Source organism: Centrocercus urophasianus, unplaced genomic scaffold (assembly GCF_019232065.1).
Source record: "Centrocercus urophasianus isolate 14NV4802_14NV808 unplaced genomic scaffold, USGS_Curo_1.0 seq_24, whole genome shotgun sequence".
In the NCBI taxonomy this organism is placed as follows: Eukaryota; Metazoa; Chordata; class Aves; order Galliformes; family Phasianidae; genus Centrocercus; species Centrocercus urophasianus.
The window spans coordinates 6,591,531-6,603,540 of record NW_024884800.1 but is presented as its reverse complement, the minus strand read 5'-3'; the positions used below and the strand labels follow the sequence as shown (position 1 = coordinate 6,603,540).

Genomic DNA, 12,010 nt, shown 5'->3' with positions numbered 1-12,010 from the left:
AAAGGGAAAATGTGCCATGTTCAAAGCATTACTTCTAGAGAAGCAATCTAGCCCAGATATGCCAAAGCATTTATTTTCTTCTCCATTTAGAAAAGGTCCATTGCTTTCTTGAGAACATCTGTGTTGAGTCTTGTTAGAGAGATGTGTCAGAAAGCCTGCTATTTTACTGTGTCAGGGTGCAGCAAAAGCTGGCTGCTCCTGGAGACCAATAGTGACAGGGGACCCCATGGCTTTTGAAGGCTACTGTGAAAGATGTCAGAATTGTTGGAAATGTAGTTTAAAAACCTCCGGAATCAAAAATATGTGGCTGTTTTCCAGAACAAATTGAGGATGTCTTTCTTTCTCTTTATTCTAGATATGTCTCAACCTCCTGAGGTTCCAAAACCTATATTGCTGCTTGTTCTCTGCTAATGTACTTTTACCTTTTTTTTTTTTTTTTTTTTTCTTTTTTTTTTTTATTTATTTTTAAAAATTTTTTTTTTTTTTTTAAACTGTTGCAGAGCAAATTCATCTTCTACAAATATGTATGTGAATATTGTGCATCAGGTCTGTATCACATATAAACTTCTTGGTAATATTCTCATCCAGCAATACTGCAGGTACAAATTCTGCAGAACCTGGATTTATTTTTAGAATGAAGTACAGCTGAACTGATGGACAACTACTTGTTGTGGAATATTTAATGACAATGCTTCAGCATGCCTTAGTTTGTATGTGTATCTGTTTTTCTCCTGATTTCAGTATACTTTCAACTAAAAGAAGAACCAAAGGTAGATATAAATCCCTTTTTCAGAGAAACACTGTTTAAAAATAGCTCCATTTATTGGAGAAATTTAGAAACGATGAGGGCACATTTTCAAGCTTCTTCAAGTGAATGTTTATGATGGCCTGTGAAGTTCTATGCATGTCTATTGCTGTACAAAATTTTGATCTCTAAATGAAAACGTGAATAGGAGAAAATTATGCATGGAAATTGAATCAAGTTCTTGAGACTTCTTCTAGATCCCCAGAGCTTTAATAACCCATTCTGCTTGAACTTAGTGGCTTAGTCTTGACTGCCTACTTTTGCGTTGTGCCAAAGCAAGTAATTCATTTGAACATCGTTTATTATTCCATAAATCTATACGTATAGGTAAAATATACTTACCTGAAGCACAACTGAAATTAACAGAATGAAGATAGCACTCTAGCGCTATGTGCATGTATGAATGTATAAATTCTGCTCTATTCCAATGAAAACATGAAGAAATTAGGAGGTAAGCAATACTATTGCTTTTAAAACAAATTCATGATTCTAGTAACATCTGATCAATATCTCTGGGAGATCTATGCTGTTGGGTCAGCAGTCAGAAGTGATATGAAATGTTACAGAAATATTTCTACATAATCTGTTATGTTATTGTAACTGATATGGCTTTTTCTATTAGAAATGTGATATAACAATATCAAAGGTGATAACCTGGAAAGTGAAGAACATACAAAAAAAAAAAAATCAGAATTTAGACTTCCCCAATCCTCAACCTTAGCAACAGCCCGGCTTTAATGTTACTTTTGTGTGTAATTCTTATTTAATCACGTGTCAAACTGAAGACTGACATGTATTATACTTTAAAAAGCGTGCTTTCAGCTTTCATTTTGACATCTAGTTAGCATACAATAACTGCTTTTCAAAAGCAAAATAAAATGTTTGACAAGCTTTAAATGTTATTTTCAGTTGTATTATTTCGGTTGTTATGTTGAGAAGCAAAAAAAAAAAATAATAATAATAATAATTGTTAAATGTTACTGGAAAACATATTAGGTAAAAGGAGGATTAGATTCTGAAAGTAAATACACATTGATGTTCTGTCAGAAGTTTGTGAAGTTCCAGGTTTGTAACATTTTCTTCATCAATTATTGGTTTTAATGAGTGTTGAATGGCCTCTTCTGCAAGTGGAAGGTGAGAGCATTGGTGTAACTCTGTTAAAGCATGTGAACAAAATATAGCAGTTATGGAACAAAATGCAATAGTGTATAAAGATTTGAGCTGGAAGTTTCCTTTTGATGAGGAATTTTATTTAAGAACTATAAGAAGTTGTGGTCATAACTGAAGGCAGTTGTCAGATTACTTGAAGTTTTCCATTTTCTACTTTCCTAGCATTTAAAAGATCTACGTAATAGAGAAAATGAATACTAATAGCAAAAATAGATTCTAATATAAAAACAATTTTTTGAGTACTTGTATATAACTGGCTGCTTATTAGTGCAGAAAAACGTTGAAGTAATCCTTTTGTTTTCCTGCTACCCTAGAACATTTCCTAAAAAAAATTATACTTTAAATTAGAATTATCATCAAAATAATATAATTAATTCAACATAAACTAAACAGTATTTTTTTCTTTATGATCTCCTTTTAAAAGGATATTAATTTGCTTCAATGAATGAAGATAACAAGGTTAATAGTTTAATGTTCTTCAGTTGATATCTGCTGCTTTTTCTATTACCTTTTTTCAGTTTTTGATTATAAATTGGCTAACCCCTGGTGTATAATTCCAGAAATCATCCCTTCAGAGTATCCAAAGCTATTTACTCATCTTTTATTCTTCCCTCTGCCACAGCCTAATTATTGTAGTGAAAGATTGAACACATAATAGTTTTGGGGCTTTGATCAGTCTTCATATAAATTTCAATAATGAGAGTAAAAGGTTTGAGGTTTTCTGAGATAATTTGATCCCTCCAGACACAGGCTGCTTTTACTAAATGCATTTCATTTTGGGATGCCATATGAGACTTCTGACAGAACTTGTGACTGGGTTCATAACATCCCTGGAACCGGAATTTTGTGCTCAGAACAATAAAGATAATTTAATACTGTTTAATGTACCATATAATTCTAGACTTTTTCTTTTTTTTTTTTTTTTTTTCCTCTTTTTAACTAGTTGGTCAGATAGTATTACAAGTTTCTCAGCATTTTTAAAATGCAGTAAGAATACATAAAGGTTTTGCTCGCATTTGTCCCTTTTGGAAAAAAATAGAGAACTGTCATTCAAATAAATAAAATATACCATAATCCTCATTATTCTATTGCTATTGGTGTTAACTCCCTTTAGAAATAAATAGGAAAGCAGCTGGAGGCTGAGGATATTTTATAATCTTATCAATTGAAATTTCAATGCCTCAAGGAGAAAATTTCCAAAATAAATGTGACAGAAGGTAAGTCCCAGCTTTTGGCAAAGTTTTATTAGAATGACTTGTTCCAGATCATTGTCTGATGTCGGCATGAATTAAGAGTATAGCAACACTTATGTAGAGAAACAAATGTTCTTTTCATCTTGATAAATTTTTCAGAAGTGCTCTGCCCTGTCTTTGTGTTGTCAGGTGAGACAGAAGCAGGGACACTGTCAAATCATACGTGGTGAGCTTTTAGCTCATTCTGGTTAATTTTGCATCATCTGCTTTTCATCTTTCTTACAACTGACATCGCAATTTATACAACTAAATATTTACAGTTCTGTAGGTTTTTGTGATAATTTTAGAGACATTTGGATTTCTCATAGGTATGGTGAACAGCAGATTCATCTAAGGCAAAAGCAACTGTATGATCAGTTTCACATGCAATGGAACTGATGTAATGCAATGGACTTGCATGTATGTAAGGGCAGGTGCAGTTTTGTGTGCAGGGCTAAAACCATATCATTGCAGGGATTTTTTTCCTGTATCAACTCCACAAAACTTTAGTTTTTTAGTAGGAGGAGATTGCTGGTGTGAATAGGGCTCTGAGAGGCAGTTGCCAGTTAAGAAGTAGAATAGCATGTTATTCTTTTCTTATAAATTGTATGAGTTATAAACTTTCAAAAGCTATATATTAATTAGTTATTTCCAAAGAGTTAAATATTATTATTCTGATGACACCAGTTTATTTTGAGTGGATTCTGATACTTCTATGGGCCCCGGTGTGATCTTCCCACCCCTTTCCATCCTGTGCGATGAAGAATTGTTCTGTGGTCAGGTTTCCAGATTTCTTGGCTTGATCTGTTCCAGGTTCCCTCAGTTGCCAAATGAGGAAAAATCTAGCACTAGAAATTTGGTAAGTGTACAGAACTGCTTCAGAAAGCAGGACTGGAACATACAGTGTACATGATTGACAGAGAAATCATCTGAAAGAACACAATGCCAGAAAGAATGAATGCAAACTGCTGATCTACGCTGCGTTAATCAGTGGTACACACCAGAAAGGAGACAATTGGCAAAAGACCATTAGAGATGGAGCTGGACTCTAACCCGAGTCCGCACCCTTACTTAGGACAGTTACCAGTTGGCAAGGAAAATGTACTCTTAAAAGACAAAGGCAGTGGAACCTGGCGGAGATGTGAAATAATCCTTCATCTCTTCTATGTGCTTTGAAGAGATCCACTGAATCTCTGTAGCAAGTTTTGAGTGGTACGCAAGGAATCATGTGTGAGTATGTGTGTAAGGGAGAGCAGTAAGAAATATCAGAAAACACAGGACAGACTGAAATAATATGATCTGAAATAGACTAATGTGCCAAATACCAGAAAGATGAGTGAGGATAAGCAGAGCATGATGAATGAGACAGAAGCAGTGATTTATTTTGTAACAGGAAAGAGTCAGATTTGACATTAGAAGAAAACCTATCTATTAGTAATGGTGAAGCACTCCAAACCAGTTTTCTGGGAAAGCAATGAATTTCTTATTGGTAACTTCTAAGAACAGTTTTGACTCGCATCTGTCAGGAATTACATAAGTGAGGTTGATCTTGGCTGTGCTGTGCAGCAGCTGTCGTGTGGTATACATAGTATTGCCACAATGCCAGACATTTTGAAGAAAAAGAGGAATTTTGTAGCAAAAATTTCGTATACTTCATTGCATTCAACTCTGTGACCTACAAGTGACCAAGTACCTCAGGTAGTGTATACTTTTTTTTTTATCATAGTATGAAAAATCTTCAGCAATTCTGGAATTGGACAGTTTTGCATTCCCTTTCTGATGGAATTTTGATTATTTGTCTTTGAAATAAAGTTTTTATTAAGAGCTTTTAAGATTGCTGTTCAGTTATTTTTGTGGTTTTTCTTTTTTAATGTTAACATTGCGAGTTTTCAAGATACTCCTAGCGGATTTGGTTATTTTTTGCTTCTGCATTTTCTTTCAATACAGTGGTAGATTTACATTTCAGTAAGAATGAAAATGATGTCCTGTGCCTGATGAGTTAAGTCTCTTACTCTCCTGGCCCTTCCTTCAAGTCATTATCTGTGCTTCTTCCTCTGTTTCCCAGCTTCCAGTCTTTTACTGTTGTGATGCAGATCTATGGTATAATGGAAATCAAAGGGGTTGTAATGAAATGTCTGAAGCAGAGTAGTGGAATCTGCTTTCAATTCATTAATTTAATGGATGTGTAAAATCTATTAAAATTGTTTTCAATACATAAGACATGTTATTGTTTGTTCTTTCTCTGGCTTGGAAGAATACAACAACATTAGAAGTGTGTCACATTTCTTTCCCATTAAAAGCTGCTTCACGCTTTTGGGCCTAAAGAAAATGTTTTCTGAAAACTAGAAAACTGAGCGGTGAAATAAATTGAGCCTCAAAAACTGATTGAAATCTCCAAGTCAATATACAAAAGGCATCCAAAGACTTGTGAAGTCTGACAGAATCTCCTTAGTGTTTGGTGTCTTTCATTTTGCATCAGGGCTTACTTTTTAGAAAAGTAGGAAAAAAAATACAGTGCTGTCAGGTGAAGCAGGCTGCCTGTTCACAAAAGCCTGAAATTGTGCAGAACTGTAGATAATGCGTCTTCAGCAGATAACTGAAATAATACATTTCCTAAATTGGTTGCATTAAGCAATTACTGATACTGTAGCGGAAACCATATAATTTTCTTCCTTCCTCGTAGCCTCAGCGCCGTGTCACGTTTCACCTACCAGATGGCTCCCAGGAAAGCTGCAGTGACAGTGGACTTGGAGACCATGAGCCCAGCAGTGGTGCCAGCACATCGCACCCGCTGCCCCTCGGCTTCCCGCAGGAGGAGTACTATGAGCAAGCATCACCCAACAGCCGGACAGAAGGAGACGGAAACTCAGACCCTGAGTCCAGTAAGTGACAAACTCTGGTCATGTTGGTCATTAAATCGCTTGAATAGCAGAAGAGGGCTTCCTTTTTAGGCACTGATCAAAACTGAAAGTTGATCTGAACATAGCCAGTAAGGCCTGTATTTCTAACAATGCAGAGTAAGTTTGCCCACTTGAAAAGAAACGGTTTTGAGCTGTAAAGAGTTTATAGATTGCCTGGTATTTCTGTAAATCTGAGATGCTGTACACATAGGCACTTTCTGAAGATGTTAACACTTGCCTTTGCCGTTGAAAACACTGTTGTGAGAGAGTTTATGCTGTCTTCTATGGTTTCATATCCAACATTTCTGCACACAGTAGTTTGCTTCCAGAAGGAAGAACTTCTGGATGGCACTACAGTCTTTAGAAATAAGGGGTTTTTGATTTCTCTTTTGAGAGCGACTGTGGTATGTGGTAAATATCTCAAAGAACTCTGCCACATGACTTAATTCAGCTGTTATCACAGGCTTTTTGTGACATGGAAAACAGAAAAAATCAAGGTTTGTGAGAGACTAGTCAGAGACCAGTGTTGCTTTCTCCGACTTGACCTAATAGAAACTCTAGTGCACTTCGAGCAACTGCTAATTATCCAGGGGCTCTTTATCTAGATTAAATTGAACTATGCTGTTGATGAAAAGACACCTGTAAGTATGGATGCCTCTAAGGCCTTGTTAGAGACCTAGTAAGTGATTTGGAAATACATCTGTTCTGGGCAAAACTAGACCCAAAACGTGTATTACATCTGCTTTATTATGTTTTGAAGGATGAATTAGTAAGTCCAGTGAGGTTGAAATAGCTCTGTGAAGTGTATCTCAGCAGTGGCAAACACAACATCCAACAGAGAGCATTACCTCTGACTCAGAGTTGCCTCTGACAAAGTCATCCTGGCTTTTGGAAATCATGCTGCTGTCCTTGTTGTGTGCTACTTGAGACCAGAATCTGAGGGATTTGTCAGCATGAACAATGACCTCTCTGTTTTACTTCTAGTTCAGTAACTATTAATTGCAGATCCTAATGTTAAGACTTTAAAAACTTTGCAAAATTATGATTCCTGAAGTAATGCCAGAATATTTTTTTTTCTGAGTTGAGAGACAACTGACAAGAACAAGCAGAAGTTGTGAAGTTTATTTGCTTCTGTATGTGCTCACATATTTGAGGATGTAATATACCCATAAGAATGTTCTAGTCAGTTAAGCTGTATTTTTCACAAAATGAAAGTCTAAGAGGCTACATATATATCCCAGAAGAAAGCAAGTTTCACGTATGTATTGTTTGATGTCTTTTCTATCCATGCACATGATCTAAACTTCCTTTCCAGTTCCTTCTTCCTTTTATTCTTTGTAACTCTTATTTCTGATATGTAGAACATACATAGAATCAGCATTTGGGTCATCTGATGCATAGAGTGGGGTGCATGGGAATTGTTAGCAGAGGAATGTGGATCCTGTCTGGCTATATAAGAAGAGGCTTGGGTTTTGGATTTGCCAGTGTGTTGCAATTTCAGGAGAAATAGGGTTCACAACTCTTCTAAATGGTTGGCCTAAAACCAATACATCTGAATCTCATTGACACATCACTGTACAGGCACCTGGTATCTCTTCAAGTGTGAAAACTGAAGAAAGTTTAATCACCTGTCTAATTATCTGATAGCTTAGTTTCAGACTTGAAATCACAGTTTAATTAGCATTTCTTTTTCATGAAGATTTTTTTGCCTTTCTAACTTGCATCTTTTTGTATCAATTTAATTGCCACTATGTAACATGATGCTTATAGTATGTGAAGTGTAGTTTTTAGTCCTTTTTTTTGTGTTTCTTGCTTGTATTAATGGCAGCAACTAGTGGCAGAAAAACATGGATGTATAAATGGATATCTCTTATCTGCTTTCATAAATTTAACCAAGAGATAAAAGGAAGACCTGTGACATATTTATATTCTGTACACTACTGAAAATTGACATACTTTTACAAAGTAAGAGCATTAGCAATACTTTGTGTACCAGTCTGTGAAATTGTTCAGACTGAGGTTTCTTTCATTCATCAATGCGTGTGTGGCAAATTCAGTCAGTAGTGGAAAAAATAAAAACGATTCTGACCTGATGTAGAGCTAAGGAGAGAATGGTCAAAAGACAACCTGTTGCACCTTCTCTTGTGGCAGCCAAAGCATGTGTATACCTGTTTGGCAAACTGGATAGAAGAATTAGACTGAGTTCAACTTGATTTTGTGCAGGAAAAAATATTTTTTTAAGCAGATCAGTTCTTCAGTCACATTTGCTACATGGGATCTTACATGTGGCCAGCAAACAAGGCTGAATGAAAATCTGGGACAGAGCTTATCCTGGCTTTAAATCATCAACAAAGTTCAAGAGAATCAGTCTTAACAGTGGTAATCTATGGTTATTTAGCCACATACAAATGAGGTCTGCAGCAGAAATGTATGTTGATTATTAAAGATGGCATAGTTTTTTTTTTTTTTCCTCCAAAATACAAGAAGCATTTTACCTTGCTTTAATTCTTGTAGAGGTTGATGAGTTGAGGTGAGCGGCTGATGAAGAATTATGATAATGGAACTAAAAGTTCAAAACAGATTCAGTGCCTTCATGTGGTGGAGAGATTATATTTCTACCAGGGTGTCAAAACTGATAGTGTTGTACTGATTTTTCTGGAATTCCAAGAGACAATGCTTCAAGAAAAATCTGTGCTCCTGAGCAAGTGATGACATGATATGGCTTCTCCATTGGAACATGTTTGCAAGAAAGAAATCAAGCTATGCATAAACAGAACAGACTAAATGGTATCATAAATCTGCCAGTATGGTACTAGATTAGCTCTGTTATCTAATTTCACTTACCCTTTCCATATTGGAACAAATGTAGATTTAATCTATATAGATTTGAGACCTAATAACTATTATTATGACATTAAGGTAGAGCATTAGTAATTAAGGGAAAGACAGGTTAATGCAAGACTTGAAAAATGTTCATTCCTTGTTAATGAAATTGTCATTAAAAGATGGGAACATATCAATGAAATATTCTATTTCAAAGCCAAGCATCACTAAAAATTTGGAGAAGGAGGTGTATATGATATAAGAATGGGATTTTGCTAAGGATTTGGAGTAAGAGCAGTGGGATGAAGACTAGTAGTTGAAAGTCTTTCTCATAGGAACTGGTGTATGTAACTAGTACATAAATTTCCAGCTGAAAATGATAAAGAGAAAAACAACAGGGTATGACAAAGATAAACTATAAATCACCAGTACCAAATGCACTGTGAAAAAAAAATCCCAGTTTATTCCTAATACAACAAAAAGAAAGCAAAAGTGAAAAACAAAAAATAAAACCAACCAAGGCAATGATGATACCACAACTGGAGTATAATAAACAGAATTCCTTTCCAAGTTGAATAAAGGAGAACTCACTTGAGAAACAGGTATAAAGAATGATTTACTAGTAACAAGGGAATGGAACATCTAGACACAGAAAAAGAAATTAATATTAGTTTGTTTAAACGGCAGAGTAAAATGTGGCTGAGAAACAGGACTGTTCTCGAATAATAGAGAATGGGGAAAGAGAGATTGTGGTGGCAGAGTAAAGTACCTGTTTGCTCTATGGACAAATGGTGCTGTCAGTAAGCCAGGATAGGTCAGACGTTTTGAGATTTCATATTTGAGAACAGTAAGTAGAAAAACAGAGAAAGAGAACACTAAGTGGATTCAAACAGGAGCTTGATAAATTTATGAGAGGAGCAAACAGAATGCCCTGTGTAACTGCAGCAAATGTATCCTGTTATCCAGGAGGTTCTCTTTTCTTTGTTCACAGTATAGAAGTTGTCAGCAAATGTTGGCCAACTCAGTTCAGCTCTACTCTGCTTCCAGCTCCTGGCTGCAAACCACAGTGTGCTGCTGGTGACCACACAGGCTGTTTGAGCCAAGCTGGTGGCCCTGTGGGAAGTTAGCCTTCATAATGATGTGCATGATCCAGTAAATCTCCCTGATGTTGTTATGAAGATGGGGCCAGTGCTGCTGCTGGCAGACAGCTGATGATAGGAAGCTTTCTATCCCTGGTGAAAATGGCAGCGTTTTTGGCTGTACTGACTTGTCTGATAATCAGAAACACTGAAGTTGCTGAAATATGCTCTTTGAGCATCATGAGTAACTTTGCTCTGGCAGCTGGACTTGGGATCTTGTCCTGAGACACAAGAAAAAAAAAATAAAATTTCAGCATTTTAAGCATTTTTTTCCCTGCTTAAAAACTGACATAATTTTATGTTAGTTGGGGGGGGGGGTTTGTTGCTTTCATGTGCTTTTCATTTCACAGTAAGGATGAAATCTAAGAGTATTTTAATTCCATCACTGCTAAATTGTAAACTCGCTGTAGCACTTAACTGTAATTTGAGAAAAATAGTAAGACACTGTCATTAGTTAAGGATAATAAATTCTGGGCTAAAATAGATCCCAGTGTAGTAAATCTGCCCACTGGGTGCCTCTACTTATGCTATATTGGGTTTTCCTATCCCTGTGGCTGTGTACTAATAATTAATTCTGAAAGTGCTGAGGTAATTAATCATTCTGAGGCAATAGAGTTTGATCCTCTACCTTTAATCAAATTAGCTTGTATGTAGATGGGAGTGTGTAGTGGCTGACTAATTCTCTGCACCACTCTTTTGAAATGCCTACCTTTCTGATGACCTCCTGAGAGCACTACCATGAATCAGGTGCATGTCAGCCAATAGGGTAGTCATCTGGTGAGCATTTGATTTAAAAGATGGGAAATGAGCAGAGATCAAAATCAGGATGTACTCAGCATTTACATTTTAAAGTGAAGTGCACCTTCATATAATTTTGGCATTTCTTTGAAGGTACTAAATGTCTGAGGCTGACAACTGTGTATATTTTCCAGATGTTTTGGCAGTTTGTTCATAAAATCTCTATCTAATCATAATCACATATAATGAAGTAAGCCAACACCTGATCACATGTGGTGTTTGCCAGGGTTTGCTATTAGAACCTGTCTCATTCAATAGATTTATTGATGACCTGGATGAGGATACTGAGTGCACCTTTAGTAAGTTTGCAGATGGCACCAAGCTGGTAGGAAGTGTCAATATGCCTGGGGGTAGGAAGGCCTTACAGAGGGGTCTGGATCATTGTGCTGAGGCCAATGGGATGAAGTTCAACAAGACCAAGTGCCAAGTCCTGCACTGTGGCTACAACAACCCCATGCAACGCTACAGGCTTGGGGCAGAGTGACTGGAAGACTGTGTAGAGGAAATGGATCTGGAGTTTTTGGTCAATTGAACATGAATTGAATTTTGGTCAATTGAACATGAGCCAGCATTGTGCCCAGGTGGCCAAGAATGCCAATGGCATCCTGACATGTATCAGAAGTAGTGTTGCCAGCAGAAGCAAGGACGTGATTATCCCCTTTATTTGGCACTGGTGAGGCTGCACCTTGAGTACTGTGTACAGTTTTTGGCCCCTCACTACAAAAAAGACATGGAGGCCCTGGAACATGTCCAGTGAAGGACAATGAAGCTGGTGAGAGGTCTGTAACACAAGTCTCCAGGACCTGTGGAGGAGCAGCTAAGGGAATTGGGATTATTTAGCCTGGAGGAGTCTCAGTGGAGAATTTACCACTCTCAACAGCTACCTGAAAGGAAGTGTGACGAGATGGGGGTCACCTTCTTCTGTGTAACTCATAATAGAATAAAGGGGATGACTTCAAGTTGGCTCCAGGGGAGATTGAGCATTAAGAAAAGTTTTTTCTCTAAAAGAGCAGTCAGGCACTGGAATGGGCTGTCTAGGGAGGTGGTTGAATCACCTTGATTCTGTGATTCTAAAAATTTCTGTAGAACAAACTGTTATGAGATTCTTGATTTTTTTTTTTTTTTTTTTTTTTTTTTTTTTTT

General features: G+C 36.6%; 1 protein-coding gene across 1 annotated transcript in view; it reads left to right on the top strand.

Annotated features, from left to right (window-relative positions):
- The window catches only part of PCDH11X (protocadherin 11 X-linked), a 390,107-nt gene that overhangs the window by 257,000 nt on the left and 121,097 nt on the right, over positions 1–12,010 (top strand). The window contains exon 5 of the mRNA XM_042825459.1: positions 5,891–6,089. Coding sequence (XP_042681393.1) covers positions 5,891–6,089 — 199 coding nt within the window. The remainder of the gene's footprint in view (positions 1–5,890; positions 6,090–12,010) is intronic.